The following is a 26544-nucleotide window of genomic DNA, read 5'->3' on the forward strand; positions in this document are numbered from 1 at the left end:
CGAGTTAAACTTGCGTCATACATCCACAGAAGAGAACCACATTTTGCATATTCATTAGACAGTATCACCATCAATTACTAAAGACTCGAGTATCTCTAGACGTTTGGTCATTCTTGCATACCTATTGAATGAACATTTAGGTCGTAGATATTAGTATTAACCTTTGCATTGCATTTGATACTTATTCCTTATCACTATTTATAAGTTATTCTGATCTTGACACAGATCTCTTCTTCAGAATCATGAATAGCATCCCTTTGGTTATTTCTTACATTAAAGACAGTGTCCAATTTTGAAAATTACATTTCTCAAACATGACATGATTTGAATAAATGTGTTTTGGTTAGATAGAATTAATGATAAATTATTTATCTCATTTCCATTTATGGAAATTTGGATTGCCAAGTATTGTTGATAGTTTTGAGATAAACATTTCTATTATTCAACTTTCAAACTGTGGCCCTCGACCACTGTATTCATAGAATTAATTGGTGTTAATTTTTGTCCCTTCACCCAGACAAGGTGCAAAAGCACATGCTAATTCATCATTTGTTTGTGTATATAGTTATCCACATTTTACCATAACCAATCTGACCCTCAGGAATACTTACCTGCTTACACTTGTCAACTTTTTGCTTTAACCCTCATTGAAGCATGTACCAAAGATGCTTTATGGTAATGCTGTTAACAAAACTTCATAAACTTCTGAAAAAATGAACTACCCCTCCACTCAATCATTACTCTATAGATATAACTACCAACATGTTTTTTTACCATCACACAACTTAATTACTCATCCAATATACAAGCAACACATGTAAGTACTCTTGAATAATTACCAATTGAATATAAACGAACAATAGGGACATGATTCAAAAGACTTCAGATTACTGTTATATTATATGAGCCGTTTTCCTCTGAATTTTATGTTGCCATTTACCACACACTATTCAGTCATCTAACACTATTGTTTATCTATAATCTACAGAAGATTTATTTTTTTTGTTAATAAAATGCACATTATTTTAGAAACAGCAGAGGAAATGACTTTACCTGAGTCATTTCACTACTTGAATAGTTGCCTGACAATTGATTACCCATTTGGTTATTGAATAAAGTTCAAAATATTAACTGCTTGGCATTCCATTCCAAAATTTAATCATATCGGTATTCTTGTTGCAATGCAAAGGTCCAATTGTTAACAACTACTGTAAATGTTCAGTGAAGCTAGATACTGCAAGACATAGGACTGTAAAAAGGAAAGCACTATATTTGATACACAGTCTCATGTGCTTAGTTTGCCTATTAAAGATATTGCAGATTGTCTGTGCAGTAAACTTTCCAGGGGTAACCCAAGAGGATTATCCAAGCAGTCCTTGAAGAGGTAATGGAAGATGCAATCTCAGTGCCCACGGTATGCGTTTTACAGTGCAGTAGATGCGTCTCTTCCGGATTATTTGACTTGTATTTCTGAACGCAAGGCAAACAGAAGATCATGCAGCTAGGTATCGGCAGCTCTTCCATCTAACCTCACATTGCCATTAAAGATGGAACTCTATTCTCAACTCCTCCTGTCTTTGTTAAACTCATTACATAATGTAGGACCTTGAATGAGTAGGTAAGTGGATCAACTCAAAGCTGCACATAGTGGTATATGAGGAGGTTATGAGCCTCTTGTTGTCTCCAGACTAATTCATACCTGCTAACCTTGAAACTCTTTAGCTAGAACATTTCAAAAGCAAATACAATGGGTTCACAGGCTATGAAAATTTTATGATTGAAAGATATCAGTACTGTAAGGAAAAATATCTTTGCTCAACTTTCTTTTGTTTCGGGGGTGCATGTTGCATGATTATTCCTAGGATATTATAAGATTTCAAATTAGGGGCCTGAAACTAAAGCTATTTATCGATTTGTTTCTAACAGCTTGATAGCAGCTGCTGTTACATACATCATGTGGTGCAACGTCGGTAAAGAAAGGCTCAAGAAACTAGGTCAATTGGGAAAATCCTCTTCTGATGACTCCACTACTCTGGACAAACGCAACGTTAGGAAAGGATACTGGAAGGTAGGTGCATTGTCGTATAATTTCGAGCTCACCGTAAGACAGAAAAGTTCCTAACCACATTTTGTACTTATAACTGTTAGGAAACTGATTGCCAAGCATAAGAAATATTTTTTTTCTATCATGAAACGTTTATCCATTCTCAAGGTCTTGATTTTCTGCTGCCATTATCATCCCTTCAGTTTCCTTCATAAGTTTTCTCTGTAGCCACTACCATGTTTCCTCACTGGCCATTTTTCAGTTTGTCTTAGATTAATTACGTGTGCAAGGGTGTAATTTAATATGGAGTACAAATTAGCTTATAAATCCAACACTAACCAGCTTATAATTCCAACCCCAACCTGTAATAGGACATAAATTTATACAAAATCTGTCTTAACTCTTTCATGCCAATTGTGAATTCAATGAAACTTTCGATGCTGCAATATCTTTTAAGACCACACAAACCCTAGCTTGTTGATATTCATTGGAAAGCTCCCATCAAGACCAGTAAATACCAACTTGCTATGGTTTTGGTGATTTTAGAAGAGGCTTCCCTTTTACAAATTTTGATCAAATTACTAATGGCAGTGAAAGAGTTAAGGAACTGACAACACAGGCAGAACCCCCAAATTCAACCCTAAATAATGATTTCATTCAATTCTTTCTTTGTATTTCAGGTGGATTGCCGATCAGCCTCAAAGGGTCTCTTTCTTGGGTTACTGTGTTTAGTTGGAGGCATTGTTGTTTTGATCATATTCTTCGTCATGAAGGACCAAGAAGACTTTAAGACGAAGATGTTCTGGATCTCAAATGGCACTCAAATGATAATTCTATCCCTCTCTGTCATCTGCACTGTAATAGGATTCTTGCAAATTCCAAAATTATCTGTGTCCACCTCAAAACCGTTGGACCTCGACCACTTACTATTGTCAGTGACCATCGTAGGCGTCTACTTATTTTCGCTCTTTGGGATGATTGTTGGCGGGATAAGTTATAGTGAATCAGAATCCCTTGCAACATTCTGTGTTCATGGACTGCTGTTCTTGCAGGTAACTTTTAGCTTTTTTTATTTATAAGAATTTAGTAAATGCCTCTGATGTCTATAATAATAATGTATTTTCTCCGTTTCATTAGTCAGTTAAGGCACATATGTAATATTCCAAGTAATTTCCTATTTTTTTTCTATATTTTGAAATGCCTTTATAGTAAACAATATTTTTCATTTTTACAGGTGTCTCTACAGGGAATGTTAGTAGCAGAAGCGAGTCGGCGTACTTGTACCTCGCGTTATCAAATGCTTACCAAGCCAGGCCGACAAGTTATAACATTTTTACTGTTCTCCAATATAACTCTTTGGATTTTGGATACCTTTATGACCTATACCAGTATTTCACAACAGTTCCAATTCGGTTTCTATGGATTGCTAGCATGGGGAATTATATCGCGGATCACTTTACCGCTACTAATTTTATACCGTTTCCATTCTGCTGTAATTCTTGTTGAGATCTGGAAGAATACTTACAGAACGAAAGCTGACTAGGAAGTATCACCTACAGCCAGCTCAGAACCAAGCGGTCAGGCAACATCATTGTCCACACCAAAACAGAATCACTTCCTCCCTCTTAATATGACAAGTCACTCCCCTTTTTCAAAGTTCCCCCGATATATAAAGACAAACAATTTAAGTATCCCAGAGCCTTTGCCTGAGGAAGCAACATCCCACAATTCTAGTGATGCAAGTAATATAGAAATTCCTCAGTCATCAATCGTAACAAATATATCTTCAGGCAATAGAGGGCCAATGATTGACGCAGATATTCCCTTTCTTTCTCCACCACCCCTCCCTCCTCGGCCCAAATTTGCTAGCCCTTCAAAATCTACAAAACATTCCCTTGATCTTAACTCATATTCTTCTGGTTCCTTTTCTTCAACCACGTCCAATCCTTCAGCTTCGATTCCAGTTATGACAAGGGTAATCCCTATTGATTCTGAAATGATAGCACCACCAATGTTGAGAGATCAAGCTGTCTTGTGCAATTTGTCTCACGACTCACTTTTGCAATACAGTCAAGAAATTGCAAAAAGCATGAATCAAAGTACAGCACACATGAGTTTAGTGTCTCCAGCCGCTGGTCAGGAAAATGATGAGAGGAAAGAAAGGGTGAAAAGGCGTGACCAGAAGCTAAGAAAGCTGTTGTTTGGGAGTTATGCAACACTGCAAAGGCAAAGAAGTTTGGTGTTAAAAGAATTGATGACTGGCCATGGCAGCAAAGGCTGTTTAATCACCTCCCAGCCTGTTCAATCTGAATTGAGAAAACTTTTGCAAAAGACAATGAAAAGAAAATCAAATGCAAGTAGATCTAGAAGAAAGAGTTCAATGGATAAAATTCGAAACTGGATGATGAAACGTCGTAATTCCCGTTCCAGATTGACAAACAGTTGTGATACAAGTGTTACGCCATCTGGTATCAGTGGTGAAAGGATAGATGAGTTTCCAAATGATGAGAGTAGTGATGATAGGAGTAATTCTTATCTTACTCCAAACCCAGTTCCTTCTACCAGACATTCCTCTCAAACTGGAGGCGCAATCTCTCACAGTCAGTCACATATTGATTGTGAGGTAAGGCCTGAATTAAGAAAAAGGTATAGCCATAACTGCATAGTACAAAAAGAGGGCAATTTAAGAAATAAGGATTCTCAATACTTCCAAGAAAATCTATGTTCGCCAATACAGTCCAGTGCCAGTAGTTTCAATAAAGTATCTCAGTTGACTGATTTTGAGATGAGACCAGATCAACCCCAGAAACAAGAGCATAATGATAGTCTCATAATACAAGAAAATTCATTTTTAAATTCAAAGAAGATTAAAGATACATTGACTCTCAGGGAAAAAGGAAACAATCTAATACACTTAGTAATGCCTAGTGAACAACATCCCAAAGATGATGTGGATGGTATGGATTATGAAAAGTCGTTATCTTTGTCTATCTGGTCATTAGGAGAAAAATCTCTTACTGCAGCTTCTCCTTGTGGTGAATCACGGCCAGAATCAAGGCTAGATAAGGTTCGTCGTGCCTGGAGAGAGCAGGAAATTTACTCTCTCAATCCTTTTGATTCGTGGAGGATTCGCCACCATGAATTCGTCCTGTACGATCCACCACAAAACCTTCAAGAAGAACCTTTCTATAATTCCAGTGAAGTATCCTTCCCAGCCAGTACTAAAAACAAGCAGGATTGTATTCCAAGCAACAGGATGCCTATAAGAAAACGTGTTCAGAATTTCTGGAAAGATAAAGAGCTTCCTCAGTCTCACGAACGAAGACCTCTGACAGCGGAACGAAAACGCGGAGACATTCCTCTTAGACCTTCATCTCCATCAAAACACTCTCATTTATTTCCACCGCCGGATGATATATTTTTCCGTCCTCGACCAATCCAAAACAGCGTTATGCCTCACAACGTATCATTACAAATCGATCCCTCCGACTCTGATGCCTCTCCCCTCGTCCTTAGCTGGCTGCAGGTGCCACCGGAAACAATTCAACAACCAAGGAACAACACATTCCGCAAGGCACCTTGGTTCCAGAATTTACACTTCCTCCATAGATAGCAAACACCCATTTTATTTGTATATACACAAAGTTACTTTTAATCATAATATATTTTCTAAGTTGACCTCTCTCTCGATAAGAGGGAGGTTGTGTCCTAATATTGAGGACTAATATTGTGTTCTGTTTCACGACATATATATAAAAGTACTTTCAGTTCTGTTGTGTACGAATGTGTTTTAGGTTATTGTTGATTCATCATTTGTGTTTCATTGATTTGTAAAATACGATGATGCACCTTTCAGTCTGAGTTTTACTGTACTTAAGGTAATTTTCATTTTTTTTCACATTCTGCTATATTCTTCCAATAATTAGTACATGCTCGCGTAAGATACACAGTTTGTCTGCCAAATATGATATTTGTAATGCTCATTTATGTGTAGATATGTCCTATCTTAACTTTATTAGGGTTAAAACTTTGTCACTATTTACTGGTATAGGTCAAATTCCAGAGCTATGTATATTTTTTATTATACTGTGTTGGTTAAGGGACTATGATGTACAAAGAATATTTATTGCAAACTGATAATAAAATTTAGTACTAATTTCTTGTTTTTTTTTTAACTCTACACAATTTTGTTCACTTCAGTCATATTATTTTTTTATTTTCTTATTATTTATCTTCTTGCTAGCAAAGGAAGCATAAAAATGTCTAAGAGTATTTCAGTCCTATCTATTCACTCAATATCTTTTTTTTTTTACTTAGACTTATATTTGTCAAAATTTTAAGTACCTTTGCCAAGATTTTTAACAATCTAATCTGATAAAATTAAGATGTTTTGTAAACACCAATTGAAATATTTTAACAAGTATAGGAATGTAATATCTGGTGTTCCTCAGGGTAGTGTTCTTGGCCCATTACTTTTCGTAATATATACACATATGTGGTTAGATCTAGAAAGCAAGTTCATGTGAATCAGTTACTGGTAGACTATCTCTCAAATTAATATAAATATTATTCTCCACTTCTAAAACAAAGTCACTGGAAATAAAAATTACCAAACCAAGCTGAATTATTATATGAAATTCACATTTTTTTTTTTTAAGGTAACTTCATCAAATGAATCCCTAATAATTCTTAAGTTAATAGATTGCATTTAAAACGCTTCAGGAAGAATAGTGGGCTTACGTTAGGTTAGATCAGGCTAGGATAGGTTAGGTTAGGTTATCGACAATCATTCTTGTATTAGGCTACTACTTCAGATTCAACCTAGGCAATATCTGAAGTCCATAACTAATCGTTTCAACACTTCCTGCACCCTTTCTGGCCTCACAAATTCTATGACTCACCACTTATCTAAATATCATGTTTTAATTAATCTAATTCAATTAATTCACTTAATTCAATCCCCTAAATTCTTTTAGAATCAATGTTAATTTAAGTGATTTCATCATCCTTGTTCCCATATAAAGTTATTACTCTACAAAAATCTAAATTAATTTTCATCTTTATTGATATGTAAATCCTGGAAAACTAGATGTATATATGTATGTATAGGCCTACACACACACACACACACACACACACACATATATATATATATATATATATATATATATATATATATATATATATATATATATATATATATATATATATATATATCCGACTTTTCGGATTTTTATGCTAGTAAACAATTGCATGGCCAGCCCCATAGAATACATTATACATACATATATATATATATATATATATATATATATATATATATATATATATATATATATATATATATATATATATATATATATATATACAGTATATATATATATATATATATATATATATATATATATATATATATATATATATACTTTATGTCTGTATATGTATATATATATATATATATATATATATATATATATATATATATATATATATATATATATATATATATATATATATATATATACTTTATGTCTGTATATATATATATATATATATATATATATATATATATATATATATATATATATATAATGTATTTTATGGGGCTGTCCATGCAATTGTTTACTAGCATAAAAATCCGAAAAAGTCAGGGGAAAATGTCAGAAAAGTAGTTCATAGTATTTCCTCTCTTTTTTCGCAAAACCATCGGAGTTCAGTATACATTTAACATGGCATTTTCTGCTCTATCTTGAAATCATGGTTTTCCGATGAAATAAATAATTAGATAATGATTCAATAAGAAAATAGACTGTTTTCAAATTCCAATATTCCTGCCAGATGTATTCTTCCGCAACTTTGTGTGTCATTACAGTCTCGGACCTTGCTGGAGGGAGACATTGTCTGTAAGCAAACGTCCCATTTTTAAGGTTTGTACCGGTGATTTAGATACCAGGTCAGGTATAATTAAAGTATTGTTCGAGTTATTGTAATATAAAATATGGATAGATGAGTAGTTTGCAATGATGGCAGGCCTACTGCGTTTTAAAATCCACAGTCATAGGCCAAGGCATTTTATCAATCAACATACCTTCGTAGATCCAAAGCCTATTTAGGTTACTGCGCAAGTCCAATTCTAATGTGGTTTTAATATGTGTATTATTAGAATGGTACAATGCAGAGGCATTTGGTTTAGAGGATTCTTCAATAATATTGTCCCTTATATACGAAGTTATATTTTCATTCTGAATTATGAAATGAAATTGTGGCTGCTAGGGTACTAAAGTATTTTGACTAAATCTTGATTAACTGTAAGGTATCTATAGTCGAAAAAGATCGACAGGCCATCTCTGCACTTATTTTTTTTTTACAATAGATCATGTTTAAACTCATTGATTAATATGTTACTTTAATTTCTAGCGAAACTGGAATTAGCTATGAGAAATATACGTGTTGGCTATTTTTGCATTTTTCTCAGTACGACTAAAATGGCCTGGACAATAAGTTCTGTAGCGATCAACCTAATGTGAACATTTAATTTTCAAAGTCTATTGTTTACTTTTGAAACAATGGTTGTGGGTTACTATACATGCATTGCTTGCATTCGCTTTTGGTAGTTTTTTTTTTTTTTTTTTTTTTTTTTTTTTTTTTTTTTTTTTTTTTTTTTTTGCATGAGACAGTCGGCTGGAATTTTAACTATATAGGAGCATTCAAGTATTTATGCAAAAGTGGGTATTGTTTTATAAATTACATGAGCCATATTTTCCCCATTCGGCTTAAGACCCACTATGACTACCACCAGAAGAAGACGTTTTCCACAGGAATTCGATCACTTTCGAAATCTGGTGTAATTTCATTTATTTTTTTTCATCGATTACGTTTTACAAAAATATATGTTCTGTATACAGTATTCCATCGTAAAATCATTACACGTGATTGGCGTGCGCAAGTCATCCATGTTGGCCCACTGAGATTGCTTATTTGCAAGCAAACCAAGTTACGGTGAAGCAAAAACTATGACGAGTGTGGTTATAAGTTATAGGTAATTATGATACCTTATTGGTGACCTATGGAGATGGCGTGCACAGCAAATCTGACCATTACTATTACTACAAATTACTGGGATCCCCCATGATTATTATCATAAGGGTATGGTTTTGGTAAACACATGAACGGGTTGCCCCCAATATTCGTGGTTACAAAAGGATAAAACCCAAGATATCGTGTAGGGAAAATGTGGTTCGTGTATATGGCTATGAATTAAAGTATAATATTATATTTGCCCTTTTATAATATGACACGCAACTGTTATTCATAGGTAAAAAAAGTATGTTTTTTTTTTCTTACTAAAACATAATTAAACTATGTAGGTGTTCAAATATTAGTGGTGTGCTATATTTTTTAAATCAGAGCATTTTGGTAGCTTGGGTTATTGTGTGCCTGATTGTTCCAGGTTGGTTTATTCTACAGATTATTTTATTGTATTAGATCCTTGAAAAAAAGGAAAACAGGCATGGCATCCTTTAGGTAGACCAAAAGCACAAAATAAGGCTTGGGTATGCATAACTTCCCTTGGGAAGTCAGGATTTTAGGTTAGGTTTGAGTCCATACTGAATGAAATGCACTTATCAGGGAATGGAGATGTCCACAAATTTCCTCATATCTATATCAGAATTCTTTGCATATTAAGTAATATTAAAAAAAAGGTCAATATATATGAATACACAGAAAACAATATGAATGTCTTAGCCTAGACACCAGGTTCTAACCTAGCTAGTCTGAACTTCTCTTCCACCTAGGGAGACTTGAGAGATGGCAAATTGAATCAAGTTAGGTGATTGTATCCTGACATGGCCTTCCATAATCTAGCCTACAATATTATATATTACAACCAAAATCACTCCAGACAAAATTCAAGGCAACTCTTTTGAAGCATTGCCTCATATGTTAAAACAAGATTTACTTCCTTTCCATACTTTACCACTTATTTAAATTACAGGAATGTGTACCAACCTTAACTTAACCTAGGGTGCAGAATCCTTACCTTGCCAGATTTGACACCCCTGCCCCTCCTAATGTGACTTACAATGTTATAGATAGAATCAAATTATCAGGGTATATCCCATCTTGACATACATTGCTGAGATTAAATCAAAATATGGAGGTATATCCTAACTTAACCTAAAGCACGACACATGCCTGTTTAAAACCTAGCTCAAACAATTATCAAATTATTTACTCTATAATGCTAAGTTTTGTAATATAAAGAATTATACAGCTTGGTTCACCAATTTTTACCAAAGGCACAACTAACAAAAGTCCACGAAATTACTTGGTAACTGTATAATAGTTAAATATCTTGTCAAAACTGGACTTGCTTATCACCTCCACCAATGAAGGTGGAAGGAGGTTATGTTTTACCCATGTTTGTGTGTGTGTGTGTGTGTTTGTGAACAGCTTCCTTGCCACAATTTTAATCGTAGAGTAATTAGACTTGCAGGGATTAACTTATGTAAAGAGCTTGAAATGATTAAATTTGGAAGGTCAAGGTCACAGTTGAGCAAATTGTCCAATTTACGTAATCAGCCATAAGTTTGGACATCGTTGTCGCAGAGACTTCAAACTAGGTTCATATTCGATCAAAGGAATTAACTGGTGATAAGGTGTGGGACAGGTAGATGGAGAAAGCTGACCAGAAACATCGACCCCACATAGAAGTGGGAAAAGATGTGGACAAAGAAGAAGAAATACATGTTAAGGTCAATTCCAAGTTCAAGGTCAAGATATAGGTCAAATTTCAGTTATCAACCATACGGCCACAATATTGATCTTAATGAAACTTGCATGGATTTCAAACTTATGTAAAGAGCTGTAAATGATTAAGGGATTCTGGGAAAGGCATGCTGGTTTCAAGAAATAAGCTGCCGTGGGGGAGGTTTGCACTCTTGAGTGCTCTTCTAGTAATGGGTAGTTGAATTCTTACTATTTTGACATAATTATCTCTTAATTTAAAGAGAGAAGAGAATAATAACTCACTTAAAGCTACATGAATGTGAGAAGAGCTTTTTAATATATACTTTAATTTCTAGCAAAACTGCAACTCGCTATAAGAAATGGACAGGTGCTGGTTATTTTGACATTTTTCTCTGTTTAATGGGGACTGGGGCATAAGAAGTTGTGTATCAGTTGATTAAAATGTGAAGTCTATTTCTCACTTTAAAGTCTATTTACATTTGGGAGACTGATAGTGAGTTATTGCACATGCATTGGTTTATATCAGTTTAGGGAGCTTTCTGTGTACAGTATTTACAATGTCAAAATTGTCAGCGCTCTTTTAACCAATTCCTTATATCTTATCACGCCAATGTCGAACCCACAGGAGAGCGTTGTCATTTGCCTCTCTAATATCTTGATCTGAGCAGGAGGGCCCAGCGGGCAGCCAAATAGAATGTGTTCTATCGTTTTAGTGTTGCCCCACATGGAATTTCAGGGTTGGTGGCAAATCCCCATTTGTGGCGGTTATCTCCAATTTTGCCCATATTTACCCTTCTCTGTTTAAGGTCCCCAGTCCTTCCCGATGAGGGTTGTTCTGCTGGGCTGGCCTTCGTTTGGGCTGGGCAGCGCCACATTGTATGGTCATTGGTCATTTTCCTGCCACTTCTCTAGCCTATGAGCAGCTGCACGGATTGGTTCTAGTCCATCCACTGTTGCCAAGCTTTTGCGGGATTTCAGTCTTTGCCGTGTTTCCTGATGATTATGGAGTAGATGCCTATGATCATTAATTTGTTTATTCTTTTCAGCATTTCTTAGCATTTCTCATCTGATATGTTGTGGTGGTATACTGGCTATGTTATATAAAGATGGTAGAGTTGTTGAATTGAGGGTACCAGTAATAATCCAACAGGACTTATTTAGCTCTGGGTCTACCTTATACACATGTCATGATCTTTCCCACACTGGTGCACAGTACTCCAGAGTAGATTTTCCTTCAAGGGTCCTTCCTGCACTGCCCTTACTACTTATAACCTTGCCTGGACGCTAGAAGCTTCGAATAACTGGAGGTCATTATTATTCTGAAATCACGGAAAATTACTGCCAGAACTTACCAGTTATTGGTGGGCCTGGCATTATCGGCGAAGTGTGTTAATCCAAGTTTTAGAGGCCCAAATATAACAGAGGTAAACCTTTGTCTGGTGTGTGGGTGTTTGGTGGCATAGAGCGGGAGAGCCAAAAAAATTTTATAGTACCTTGGGTAGATCAACCAAGAGGTGCCGAGACTTTTGCGCCCTTGATAAAACATTATTTGTTCCGTAACTGAAATACAAACCACGCTATTTAATATGGGTTATTACTAAGGCGGAGCTGAATGACGAGCCATTAGAGTTTTAACAAGGGTTTACTACCCCACCGCTAGTTAGCGGGAGATAGGGACAGGTAGCTTGCTACCCCCCCCCCCCCCTCACACACACCGGTGAATACTTCACTTTAACTTTGGCTCGGGTGAAGAACAGAAGTGTCTGCTCTCACCCTCGCTTTGACTGCCATTAATCTGTTTTGCTTTTTCTTTCTCAGAGTGTGTGAAGTTGGCCTCTATTATCATGCGTATGTGTCCTGGTTTACCTGACCGCCCTTGTGGGACCTTTATGTCGGCGGTAGACACAGATCCTCACATCTTGTGTCCTCATTGTAGGGGCCAATGGTGTGAAAAGGGTAATGTATGCGGTGAGTGTAGGGAGTGGTCTACCTCCCAGTGGGAGAGGTTTGCCCGGCGCCAGAAGTAGTAGTCCAAGGGATATTTCTCCTCCAAAGGCTTCTTTGAAGAGAGAAAATCCCAAGGCCTCTTCTTCCGTAGCCCAAACCTCCTCCGAAGCTCCCACTCGATTGGTCTCTTCCGAGAGGCCGTCGAAGGTGAGCGTAGACCGTTGTTCTGTTGACCGATCCCGGGGTGCGGGAGAGGTAGTTGCCTCCCATAGCGAGGCAGCTGCCCCTCCTCCCTCGGAGGAGGATATTGATTTCCTTGTACCTAATCGTGATTTGTTACAGCTTTGGTCTTCCTTGGGGCTTCAGGGTTCGCCCTCCAAGGAAGCCCTGTTTGATATGATCAAGCTGGGAGCAGCTGTTAAACAGTCGCCGGCGATAGCAGACGTAGATCCTCTGTCTATCGTCGACGTTGTTATAATGGAGGCCTCCGATGTGTCGGATCAAACTGCTCCTGTTGTTACTGAGGTAGCTGAAGGCTCTGATTCCCCCTCCGAACATCTTTCGAGGGTGGAACTTAGTCCCTTGGTCTCTCCTACTGGTGATTCTCCCCCCCGGGGAAGTTCACTTACAGAGACGCCTCTGCGGAGGCCTTACGAAGGTCAGCTTGCTGATCCCACGGCCCATAGAGAGCGTATAAGGCGGAAGGCTCGTCCTCCCCTTCGCCGTAGAGGACTTCCTTCTCCTCACAAGGGAGTTAGGAGGCGCCTTTACAGCTCGTCGTCCCCGCAGTCCTTTGCGGAGGAGACTCATCGTTCTCCAATCCTGCCAGCTACCACCTTAGACCTCTCCGAAGATCGTTCGCGATCTCCTTTTGTGGAAGGTCGTCCTTCGGGACCCCCAGACCTGCTGTCCTGCCATCACCCTTCAAGGATGCTGATCCTGTCCTTGTACAGGCACCGGTCCCTTCGCGGCACAAGGGACTTGAGCGCAAAACTGTGCCTCAGTCCCTTAAGCGCCAGGCACCCCCTGCGCGCCATCTTGCTGCTGTTCCTGACTTAATGTCACTGCACTCCCTTGCGCGCGTGCGCACTCCTGCTCCTGTTCTTACGCACCAGGGTCCCTCTGCGCACCCACAATCTCCTGCGCGCCCTCCTGCAGTTCCTGTTATAACGCGCCAGCGCTCTCCTGCGCGCCAGCGCCCTCCTGCAGTTCCTGCCACAGTGCTCAAGTGCTCTCCTCTTCGTCAGCGCTCTCCAGGGCCTCAGCGCACTTCTGGAATTAAGCGCACAGCCACAGTTCCTGACACAGCGCGCAAGCGCTCACCAACGCGCCAGCGCTCTCCTACAGTCCAGCGCATGAGCGCTCACAGGTACCCCTGCCTTCTTCCTCTAAACTGCGCACCCCTGTGCGCCGAATCCTGTTGCGCGCCATGCTCGCCCAGCTCAGCGCGCACACCTGTGCGCCCGAATCCTGTTGCGCACGCTGTGCTCCCATCGCAGCAGCGCACACCAGTGCGCCCGATTCCTGTTACGCGCCATGCGCGCCCATCACAGTAGCACACGCCCTTATGCCCGCATCCTGATGCGCGCCCACGATCTCCTGCGCGCCCTCGTTCTCCTCAGAGGGCAGTTCCTGCACCACCTACGTATCGTTCTCCTGCGCACCAGTGTGCAAGCTCACCTTTGCGCCCTCACGAGGCTGCGCAACATCAAGAAATTGGTTTGTAATAAATGGCAACAGCACTGGGATAGTCAAGATGGCAATAATATGAGGGAAGTAACAAATATCATATCACCTTGGAGGTATAACCTGATACCCCGAAAATGGGAGACGACTCTTTGTCGCCTCCGAATTGGTCACACTCGGTTGACACACGAGTTTCTGCTGAAGGGCCAACACCAACCGTATTGCGAGGACTGTTTAGTACCTTTAACAGTGAGGCATTTGTTGACCGAATGCCCTTAAGAAATAGATATCTGTTTGAGGCTCGAGGTGAGGATGGCAGGTTCATCCTTGCCAAGATTCTTGGACATGATGTGTCCTACTATGCGAGTGGAATTTTTAGATTTATTTCAGAAGCAGGTCTTCTGAAAACTCTTTAACTATTGTAATGACTTCTTAACTTCTATGGTTTTAATTGAATTCTCTTTTAATTTTCATATATAATAAATGCTATAGGCGTCAATGACCTTAGATGTCAGGATGCCAGAAAACTATCAATCAATCAATCACGAGGCTGCGCAATCGCGTCCTCGCCCCGTGCATCCTGAAACGCGCTCTCTACGCCCACGCGCTAGGAATATTTCCTGTGCACGCGCGCCCAATAATTTTGCCCGCACGGGCTCATCAGCAGGTTCCTGCGCGCACACACGAGCATAAGGTTGCTCACGCTCCAGTTCCTATCCTGCCTTCAACACCGCCCCACGCTCCAGCTCCTGCGCGCCGCTCGGCCTCGCCGTCACCTATGCGCGCCCACGCCCGTGCGCCCGCGCCAAGTTCCTGTATTGCACGATCCTGCCGCTCGCGATCCAGGGCAGGGCTCATCGCGCGATCTCGCACGCAACTTCACGAGGCTTCAGGCGGACAGATCTTCTCGTTCCCCCTTCGCAAGCGCAGAACAGCGCGCTCGCCGGAGGAGGGGAGGTTTCCGGACAGGTCTAAGGACTCTTTCAACTCCTTTTCAGGCGAACCCTCGTTTGTCGACTCCTAGGGATAGTTCGATTCCCTTTCCTCCAGAGGGAGTGTCTGACAGCGCGACTGTCAGCCAACAGGCCTGGTTTGGTACCATAGTCAGAGCTCTCATGCAGGCTTTTAAGCCTGTGTTCTCTGAAGAGGTCACAAAGCAGTGGCTACCTCGTCTCCCCTGAAGAGGAAGAGAGGAGTCCCCTCTGTGGTGACCTCTCCGAAGGCTAAGCTGTCTCCTCGGAAATCCTTGCGCAAGGCTCCTTCTCCCCCCCAGACTTTCTCTCCCTCCCCTGCGGACAAGGATTTCCCATCCTCAGGGGAGTCGGACGAGCCGGTCCGTTCCCCCATCGCACCAATGGGGGAAACTCCGCCTCTCCCTGAGAAGTCTCCTCACACCGGGTTGGAGAAGAGCCTGCATCCATCGTTACTAGAGTCCTGTATCCCTCCCAGGAGGGAGCCGAAGGACTCGAAGACTTTGCCGAAGTCTTCTGCAAGGATCAGACAGGAACCAGCTAGACCTTCGGAGAATGTCCACGTGTCCCCCCAGGAAGAGCCACTGGGGACTGGAGACTTTGCTGCTAGCCCTTCGGGAGGAGAGCATCAAGAGTCAGAGCATGCGTTCTGACAAGTTCTGACCCTCATGAGAAATCTCAACGGGTTTCCGGATCCTGAGATTCCTCCTCGTGAGGGTAAGGACACGGTCTTGGACCGAGTCTACGGCACCCAGAAGCCCTCTAGGGCCAGTGCAGCCTTGCCCTGGTCACAAGGGATGAAGAGTGCCAGAGACAAGGTCGAAGGCCAGCTCTCAGAGCTTGCCTCCTCCAACAGATCCAGCGCCGGTAACAAGCTCCTCCCTCCTCCTCGAGTCCACCAGAGGAGGTATTTCGAGATCTTAGAGGAGACTTGTTTGAATCTTCCCATTCACTATTCTGTGGAAGAACTCACTGGGGGAGTCCCTCTAGAGAGACTTTCCAACCGGCAGGTTTCGTATTCTGCTACTGAGATCCTAAGCCAGGAGAAGGTGGCGAAGTGTGCCATGCAGGCAATATCGTGGCTTGACATCTGGCTGGGGTCTCTGGGCATCCTGGTGCAGTCTGAGGACCTGTCCAAAGAAAGCACCAGAAAGGCACTGGAGACATTCTTACCCTCTGGCACGCGGACCATCGAGTTTCTGGCCCACCAAGTCTTGAGCTTGTGGGCCAATACGATCCTGAAACGTCGAGACGCAGTTGCCAAGAGGTTCCACCAGAAAGTCCCCAGTTCCGACGTTAGCAGGCTCAGACACTCTTCCGTGCACGGTAAGAGTCTGTTCGAGCCTAAGGACGTGGAGCTAGCCGCTGAGAGGTGGAGGAAGTCCAACCAAGACTCCCTCCTCCATAGGGCCCTGACATCAAGGCCCTACAAACCTCCAACAACTCAACAGCCCCGTCCAGCTAAGAATACGAAAAAGACGACAGCAGCGAAGCCAAAGGTGTCTAAGCCCTTTCCCGTCAAGGACAGGAAGTCCTCCAGGGGAGGTAAAAATCCTAGAGGGAGCGGCCGAGGCCGTAAACGCTAGGATTGGCAGTCCCCCTGCATGTCCACCAGTGGGGGGGATGCCTACAAAGTTGCGCGACAAGGTGGCAGCAACTCGGGGCAGATACCTGGACGATTTCCGTGATCGCTCAGGGTTATCGCGTCCCGTTCACATCCTCTCTACCTCCCCTGACAGCGAGGCCAGTGTGATTGAGCTCCCTTACCATGGGATCGGTAAGGGGGCAAGCCCTTTGGGCAGAAGTCGAGACCATGTTGAAGAAGGACGCTCTCTAAGAGGTGGCAGACGGGTCCCCAGGCTTCTACAGTCGACTCTTTCTTGTAAAGAAGGCGTCTGGAGGCTGGAGACCAGTCATCGACCTCTCGACCCTGAACAGGTTTGTCAAACAGACTCCATTCAGCATGGAGACGGCACACACGGTCAGACTTGCAGTGAGACCGCAAGACTTCATTGTACACTGGACTTGAAGGACGCGTACTTCCGGATCCCAGTCCATCCGTCTTCCAGGAAGTACCTAAGATTTTGACTAGACGACAAGATCTACCAGTTCAGGGTGCTGTGCTTCAATCTCTCCACAACTCCTCAGGTGTTCACCAGAATGTTCACCCTGATATCATCGTGGGCTCACAGGATCGGTATCCGTCTCTTCCATTACCTGGACGACTGGCTGATCCTAGCAGACAAGGAGGCAACCCTTCTTCGCCACCGGGATAAGCTTCTCAAGTTTTGCCAGGATCTGGGGATCATGGTAAATCTCGAGAAGTCCTCTCTGCAGCCCTCTCAGAAACTGGTATACCTAGGCATGGTCATAGACGCCAATCTCCACAAAGCCTTCCCATCAGATGACAGGATAGCAAGGCTGAGGAAGGTCGCAAGGCCTTTCCTCAAACGAGAAGAACTTCCATCCCATATGTGGTTACGTCTCCTCGGCCACCTCTCTTCCTTGGCCCGTCTGGTTCCCAATGGTCGCCTCAGAATGAGATCCCTCCAGTGGCGACTCAAGTCTTGGTGGAATCAAGGACACGATTCTCCGGACACACTGATCCCCATGGGTCCTGCGGAACAGACGGACCTTCGGTGGTGGCTAGCAGACGAGAACCTACGAATGGGAGTGGATCTTCTTGTCCTCCCCCCGGATTTGATGTTGTTTTCGGATGCATCAAAGATAGAGTGGGGGGCCCACGTTCTGAACCACAGGACCTCAGGCCTGTGGTCAGAATCATAAGGTACCTCCACATAAACCTGCTAGAAATGAAGGCCGTATCCCTGGCACTTCAGAAGTTCCATCAGGTCCTGGCGGGCCACTCTGTGGGGGTGATGAGCAACAACACCACAGTAGTGGCTTATATCAACAAGGAGGGAGGTACCTTCTCGGAACAGCTATCCCATCTTGCAGTAGAGATACTGAGATGGTCCGAAGTCCACTCGGTCACACTTTCAGCTCGCTTCATTCCAGGCAAAAGGAATGTGCTCGCCGACAGTCTGAGCAGAGCGACGCAGATAGTGAGTACCGAATGGTCTTTGGATCCTCAAGTAGCCAACAAAGTCCTAACTTTGTGGGGTTCCCCGACTGTGGATCTGTTTGCTATAGCGCTGAACTTCAAGCTCCCGCTGTACTGCTCCCCAGTCCCGGACCCCAAGGCTCTCTGGCAAGATGCCTTCCAACAACGGTGGGACAACATCGACGTTTATGCCTTTCCCCCGTTCTGTCTGATGAGGAGGGTGCTCAACAAGACCAGAATATCGGTCAATCTATCGATAACCCTGATAGCTCCACTATGGCATCATGCAGAGTAGTTTCCGGATCTCCCGTAACTCCTGACGGAGCCCCGAGAGAACTCCCTCCACGTCACGAGCTACTCAAACAACCACACGCCAACATCTTCCACAAAGCTGTAGCTTCACTTCGACTTCACGCCTGGAGACTATCCAGTACCTCCTCGCTGAGAGAGGATTTTCGCAACAAGTTGCGAATAGGATGTCTGGACACCTGCGCAGGTCATCCGCAGGGGTCTACCAGGCGAGTTTTCTGTGGATGGTGTCGTGGAAGGGGTATCTCTCCACTCGATGCCACTATTTCCGCAATAACGGAGTTCTTCGTGTATGTGCGGGAAGAAATGCGCCTTTCAGTCTCGGCGGTGAAAGGCTATCGCTCAGCCTTAAGGCTAGCCTTCAGGCTCAAAGGAGTGGACATTTCTTCCTCGCTGGAACTTTCTCTACTCAAATGGAGTTATGAACTTACCTGCCCTCAGTCGGAAGTGAGACCTCCTCCATGGAACGTGGTTCGAGTTCTCAGGTCTCTGAAGAGACCTCCCTACGAATCATTACGCCAGGCTTCAGATCGTCACCTTACTTGGAAGACGGTGTTCCTGCTAGCTTTGGCCTCGGCCAAATGAGTCAGCGAACTACATGGTTTCTTATACAACATCGCCCATTCAAGGGGATGGGGGGAGATAACTTTCGGGTTCGTCCCTGAGTTTGTTGCCAAGACTCAGAATCCGGGAGTGCCGGACCCTAGGTTCGACTCCTTCCAGGTTTCGAATCTTCGTTCTGTAACAGATGACCCAGACCATCTCCTACTGTGCCCAGTAAGGAGTCTGAGGTTGTATCTTAAAAGAACAGCTGCAGTTTGTCCCCAAGTGCAAGCCTTGTTTGTGAGCACTGGGAAAACGAAGAGGAGGGTCACCAGGAATACCATCTCATCCTGGATTCGCAAGGTAATACACCTAGCCTTGAATCCTGACCCTCCTCCGTCATGTTGGCCCAGAGCACATAATGTTAGGGGCATAGCTACGTCCCTGGCCTTCAAGAAGAACTATTTAGTGACGCAGGTCCTGCAAGCTGGGGTGTGGAAGCGTCAGATGACCTTCACAGCCCACTACTTGCAAGACGTGACACACAGGAGACTCGATACGTTGTCTATCGGTCCTGTGGTGGCTGCACAACAGCTGGTCTAACCTCAGGCTCCTTAATGGACAGGTAGCAGAAGGTTGAGGGCATTGTTACCCGGTTTTAGTCTGCATGAATGAAAAGGTTTGCCTGGCCCTTATTCTTTTCTTCATCCTCTCCTCCCTTGGAGAAAGCAGCATCCTGGGTTCTCTGCACAGCTGACCTCAAACCACTGCAGGTAAACCATGCTTCCTTGTGTTCCTAGTATTAAGGTTAATACTGTCACGTCCCCATACCCTGACGAGGTGGTATTGGGAGAGTCCTAGCCTAGATTTCCATCTGAAGAACTCCAGGTCAACTTCCTAGGACGAGTCACTCTTCTCACCTTCACACACAGCTTTTGTAGGTCGCAGCAGTTGCACAGCAATGCTAGCGAGGTGCAGGGACTCCTTATTGCCTGAGTACTTACACACTCAAATATGGAGTCCCCGGGCAAAGCCAAAGCCAGTATGGCAGGGACTTACCACCCTTCCTAAGGGGTGAGTCACCCATATTAAATAGCGTGGTTTGTATTTCAGTTACGGAACAAATGACAAATTCGTAGATAATTTGTGTTTTTCCTAACTATACAAACCTTAGCTATTTAATCAAACTTGCCCGCCAGCCCTGTCCCCCGTGGAGTCCTACCTCTAAGCAAAGTGAAGTATTCATCGGTGTGTGTGAGGGGGGGGGGGGGTAGCAAGCTATCACTCCCTACCCCCCGCTAACTAGCGGTGGGGTATTAAACCCTCGTTAAAACTCTAATGGCTCGTTATTCAGCTCCGCCGAAGTAATAACCCATATTAAATAGCTAAGGTTTGTATAGTTAGGAAAAATACAAATTATCTACGAATTTGTCATATCAAGGCAAGGAGTGTAATCCACAGTGTTTCGTATAATGGATACAAAGATCTTGCCACTGAGGAGTATGTGAACCTCTCTGTAAATGCTTCAAAACATTTTCTGGATCCCAAGGCAGGTGCACATACCCAAAATATCAAAAGGTTATGGCTGCATATCAACACCTAATACAAACCATTTCACTCTTTATTAAGGATATATTTTGTCAGTAAAGCCGCAACTAGCCATGAAAATTTTTAGCAAGGTATAACAACCCACCGCTAATTGGCTCGGTAGAGGGCAGACATTCTGTCTCTCTCTCCCGTTAACCCATTATATAAACTGGCTATTTACTTTAATTCTTTTTCCGTTTTCAAGAGCGGTTCAGTAGACAATGAAATCGAGGAAGTTCCCACTTCTCAATCCAATGTCTCTTTCCTTCCCCGTTGTGCCTGCTTGTTCGATCTCCTCGGTGGTCAAACGAGTACGAACGATGATCAACTGATTCCAGGACAACCCTTGGGTGCAGACACTGTCATTTCCCTTAGCGAAACAACAGTGCCCACAACCAGAGGAGTCTTTCTTGTTGCTGTTTGCTGCAACTCCTACCTCCCTTTGGGCTTTCGGGTCTCCCTGCTTAGAAATAGTTTTCAAGGGTGCTACAGTTAGAGGCACAGCGGAAGCGCACACCCACTTCCCCAGTGGTTGATGATGGTCTTCCCCTTCGAGATTCTGGGGGTGGGTGAACCACCGGAGCTTCTTGTGCCCTTAGCTGCAGCACTCTCTGCATATGTTCATCACCTTTTATCCCTGCAGCTCTGACGTATGAATGAAAGCAAGTGCAGATTGATATTCCTCTGAATTACCAGTCTGGCAACCTTCTCAAGGTTAACCTAGAGTTAACAGTTGGGGAATCCTCACAAGTTGGACCCTGAGTTACCAGTCGGGAAATCCTCTCTAGGTGAACTCAGAAGTTGACTTAGGCCAGTCTTCAAGGCTCGCTGATTATGCGGCATGCACCCAGACTGAGCTTGCTCAGCATGCTGAGGTCTTATAGTATATGAAGCTTTTCTACCTATGTGGTTGCTTCTTGCTTCCTCGAGGGATTAGAACGAGTGCAATTCATTGAGCCTTATTCCAGCTCTTCTGAGTACCAAGATGGTAATGACTCCTGACCGCTTGCAACCGCCACCTCTCCCATCAAGCTTCCAGGGCACGACAAATCTTCTGAGGTATAACCCTTTGGTGTTATTGCTGCAGAGGGTGATACCTGTCGACTGTTTGTGGTCACCACTTCTCCCATTGTGCCCCCTGGCCACAACTAGTCAAATGAGCAATATCCCTTCGGGAGTAATGCCACAGATGGTGATGCCTGTCGGTCGTTCGCAGTTGCTGCCTCTTCTATTGTGCCTTCTGGTCACAATGAGTATTGCGAATCATAATCTTTCTGAGTTGTTACCGCAGATGGTGATGCCTGACAACCACCGCTTCACCACCGTGCCCTAGGTAATAAAGCTGAGGGAGTTTGTGAGGCCAGGTCCTTTGTGACCCCTGTCTAAAGCTTTTCTCCCCTTACAGGGAAGTGTCTATTTTCCTCCTATGCATCAGCCCTCAAGAAAACTTTTCAAAGCCTTGCTTGCCATCATACAAGCTTATGCCTCTTTGTAGGAGTATGGTAGACTGCTCGCCAATCTCCTGCAAGAGCGCTGACAAGTGTTAGTGTTTAGTTTCATGCAACTAAAGAACATAGACACACACACCCTATTCATGAGAGAGCCCTCCCAAACACTAAGCAATAGTGAGGTGCACCGTCAAGCTCCTCACGTTGACATAGATCTAGGCAGAAACGTTCCAAGCAGCTCCAGCTCATGGATGCATAGACATTTCGATAGCCAGGTGCATAGGCGAGCTCCTTGTACAGATGAGGGTCTACACTAACTCTGAGCGTTGGCTAGCTCTTTTAACCTATTCATGAGAGAGAGCCCATCCAGACATTTTGCGAGGTGCACAGACAAGCTCCTCTCGCTGACAAGGGTCTGCATAACTAGTGTTGCCCCTCAACAACCCCATAGTAAGGTTCTGGCACGAGCTACTTCGGCTGCACTTGCACGAGCTACTTCGGCTGCACTTGCACGCTTGCCTTTCCAACCACCAGATCTCACCAGGGAGGTGGAAACTTGCAGTATTACAATGAGGCTCATAAACGAAGTATACCAGAACTTGTAAGCCTTGTTCCCTCTGCTGAGTCCACCTTTTAGCTTTTTCACTTTAGACTTCGAGAATAGGTTTGGAACATCCACTTTCACCAAACTCCATCCAAGTTCCCGATCCTAAAGATGAAAACCTCCTGTTTTATGACTTTCTATAACAATCAATTCTTCCAGGACTAACGATTTGGGCCTCATATGAACTTTTTTAATATTCTATAGAATTTAGAGTTTAACAGCTTTTTTTCCCCCTGAAATGCCACAAAATAATGTAAAGTAAAAATAGTAATTTCATTAGACAATGATAGGTCAGTCAAGGGACAAAGGCAGGATATGGCAGTCAATTGTGGATAAAAGCAGGATTACATAATTAATGTATAAGGTTGGATAGATTTTTCATTAATATAAGGAACATTGGTTAATGATTAGCAAAAGACGCATATTTCTGTTCTGTACTTATGAACGTTAAAAACGTGACTCCAGTAATACCAGGTTGTCAGTTAAAGTGTTGGATAGGTTAGTCCATGAATGAAGTATACCCAGTAAGTTTAAAAAAAAAAAAAAAAGATATGTAATAAGCTCGTCAATAAACCAATCGAGACTAGGTTAGTGAGTTTGTTTGTGATAAATTTTTCCATAGTTTAAGGGAAGATAAGTAAGATGGTGAAGATGGGTTGAATAAGCTGGTTCACAGATTGAAGGTTAAGAAGAAAATCCACTTTGATAAATTAATAAATATGATAGAATAGCTGGAGTTAGTTTATGAAGGATTCATACAATATATAATGAAAATTTAGTATGCCATTTCAATTATGAGATTGATACATTTGCTTCAGAAATTTAGGAAGTTACAGGTAGTTTTTTTTTTTGTTTTTTAGGGGAGTGAAAATACCAGTGATTATCAATTTGTGCAACATTATACTCTTGTATACTATGTAATATTTTACTCCTCAAACTGTTAGTGTCAGGAAATCATATTTTTGCTCAGAATATTTTAACTCGCCTTACAAATATTTCATGAGTATTGTTTGAGCAGGTATCCTCTGTGGTGTAAGGTAGAATGTTTTATTCAGGGAATCATGGTTATCTTATGAAGAAAACTGAAGGATTAGGGGAGCTCCTATTATTATTATTATTATTATTATTATTATTATTATTATTATTATTACTTGCTAAGCTACAACCCTAGCTGGAAAAGCAGGGTGCTATAAGCCCGGTGGAATACCAGAGGTCAGCCATTCGATTATTGTAGTGAAGTTATTTCCTTGTTAGGATTTAGGAGGTAATACCTTTCCCCTTTACCAGATATAAGTTGCTATTATAAATGTTATGAACGTGTCTAGTTTGTCATTTCCACTATTTTATATTTATTACATTAGAATATTCCATATTTTTTATAGTTCATCATGCAGATTATTTTACTAAAAGTATAGTCTTGATATTGAAGTTCGCAGTAAAATATTTGAAAAAGACTGATATATTTGTACAATTAACAGTTTTTATTTATTTTCCAGACTAGAATCATCAGAAGAAAAGGAAATACTTATTTATAGCTGCCTGCTCAAAGCAGGAAATTAAACTGTACTGAGTATAGTGAGACATTCCTGATGACATCAAGATGAAAATCAGCAGTGAATAATCTTGGATTTACCACAGAAAAATCTCCAGATAATTTTAAGAGGAAGGAGAAATATTCATTTTATGAATATCTAAAATCAAAAGGAGAACCAAATCGTCTCAACTGAAGTGGCCACCATCAACAACCTCTTCTGGAGTATTGAAATACTCTTATGAGAAATATCAATACAGTACAACGAGTATATCTTAGGGGTTCTGTGTTACAATGGTCACAATATTTACATCACATGTGTTCAGTAGCAATCATTAACTGAAGATAGAAAAAAGAAATTAAAAATAAAAACGAGTTAAGTTACAGTAAATAAGTAATATAACTTTTTACAACTAAGATGTTACTAGATGATTATTTCAATTTTATCAGTGTCTATTTCTAGAAGTTGAATTTATTCGATTAAAACTATCAAATTTTCATCTCTCAATCTTTATGAAGTCGGTACATAGAGTACTGATTTTAGTTAGTTCTTAATTATTACTATGCATCTTTCCGTTAAAAAATAATCTTATGCTATTTTATCTAGAAATTCTAAACTGCCAAAATTTTATTTGAAAATTATATCCACATCAACATTTAAGCTTCTTAGACTTTCTATTTCAGTTTCCTAATTATTATTTGATTTTAAACAAGACAAGCGTTAATTTAGTTGTCTTTAAACTAGTTGGCTGATACGAATATACCGAATGTTAATGGATTCCTATTCTTGAAATAATTAGCAGTAATTATTATAGGTACTGATAAATGGATTGGTTTTATTTTATGTATCATTGTAAATGTATTTAGCAAAGGATGAAATTTAACATTAACTATCAATTAAGACCATCAAATGTAAATGAGGAAGGTTTTAGAAATTTGCTGCTCGAGTTTTCAGTTTTCATGAAAATTTTTAAAATCAAATGTCAATTTCCTCTGGAGCTCTTATCATGTTTCTAGATCGTATCATTTTTAAAATTGTCTCAAGTACTGTAAAACAAGTTATCAAAATATGTGACAGAAGGTAAATTTAAATTAATCGTCTTTTGTTAGTTTACTCAAATTCATTCTCTGTATACTAAAGTGTATTAATTACGTGAATATAACCTCCAACTAATTATCTTAACACACTGAATATCACTTCATTTTTATCTATGTATACAATTTCACCTCTAAATTTCGAAACTTGTCTGTGTATACCATTTCTTCTCTGTCTTTCGAGACTGTCTTCCAATTATTAGCAACTGGTATTGGACTGTCTTCTACACAACAGTAGGCCTCTGCATTCTTTAAAGGTATAGGCAGATATACTTTAGAGAGTAGCTGATGGACAAAAAGTGTCTCGAGCCACATCTTGTCAGTGATGTTCAATCGCTTTTTTTCCTTTGGTGGGTAGAATATCTTATCATACTCCAGCAATCAGCACGGTATAATTATTGGTATTGAGGAATTACTGGAGAAGTAAACAAAATAATAATTTATGATTTTGGCTTATAAGTTCCAAACCAACTCATATTCCCTTCCATCTTGTAGTAATGACAGATAATTACTAGGGTAAAAATTTTATATAAAGCCCCAATGCTAGAAATCTTTTCCATATATTTCAGTTAAACAAAAGGAAAACCAAGTATGCTCTGTCACGGTTTTGCTTTCTATTTATTAACTTGTTTACATGTTGTGCGAACAACTAATCAATTTATCTTGTGTAACGAGAATCGAGGAAAGGCATGAATAGAATAATTTTGAATATTTATGTAGGGAATCACTGTATTTAAGGTCTTAAATAGTATTACTAAGCATCAGAAAGCTAATAGGACTCACTCTCTCTCTCTCTCTCTCTCTCTCTCTCTCTCTCTCCTCTCTCTCTCTCTCTCTCTCTCTCTCTCTCTCTCTCTCTCTCTCTCTCTCTCTCTCTCGGAATTAAGGTTATATTCACAATGAAAATAAGTTTAGATTACTTTGAAACTTTTTCCAAGGTGTTTGTAAGCTTGATCTCGAAGCT

At 41.4% G+C, this 26544-nt stretch overlaps 1 protein-coding gene and 1 long non-coding RNA gene across 2 annotated transcripts in view; both read left to right on the forward strand.

Moving 5' to 3' along the window:
* The window catches only part of LOC137655646 (uncharacterized protein DDB_G0284459-like), a 102437-nt gene extending 98850 nt beyond the window's left edge, over positions 1-3587 (forward strand). Inside the window, exons 9-11 of the mRNA XM_068389578.1 lie at positions 1927-2068; positions 2725-3096; positions 3279-3587. Of these exons, the coding sequence (XP_068245679.1) occupies positions 1927-2068; positions 2725-3096; positions 3279-3587 (823 nt within the window). The remainder of the gene's footprint in view (positions 1-1926; positions 2069-2724; positions 3097-3278) is intronic.
* A 4350-nt stretch (positions 3588-7937) lies between these two features.
* LOC137654903 (uncharacterized) lies at positions 7938-24669 on the forward strand. The gene is made up of 2 exons (XR_011046736.1): positions 7938-7971; positions 24451-24669. It is a non-coding gene; the product is annotated as an uncharacterized lncRNA (long non-coding RNA).
* The last annotated feature ends 1875 nt before the right edge of the window (positions 24670-26544 follow it).

The sequence above is a fragment of the Palaemon carinicauda genome, chromosome 16 (assembly GCF_036898095.1).
Source record: "Palaemon carinicauda isolate YSFRI2023 chromosome 16, ASM3689809v2, whole genome shotgun sequence".
Lineage (NCBI taxonomy): Eukaryota > Metazoa > Arthropoda > Malacostraca > Decapoda > Palaemonidae > Palaemon > Palaemon carinicauda.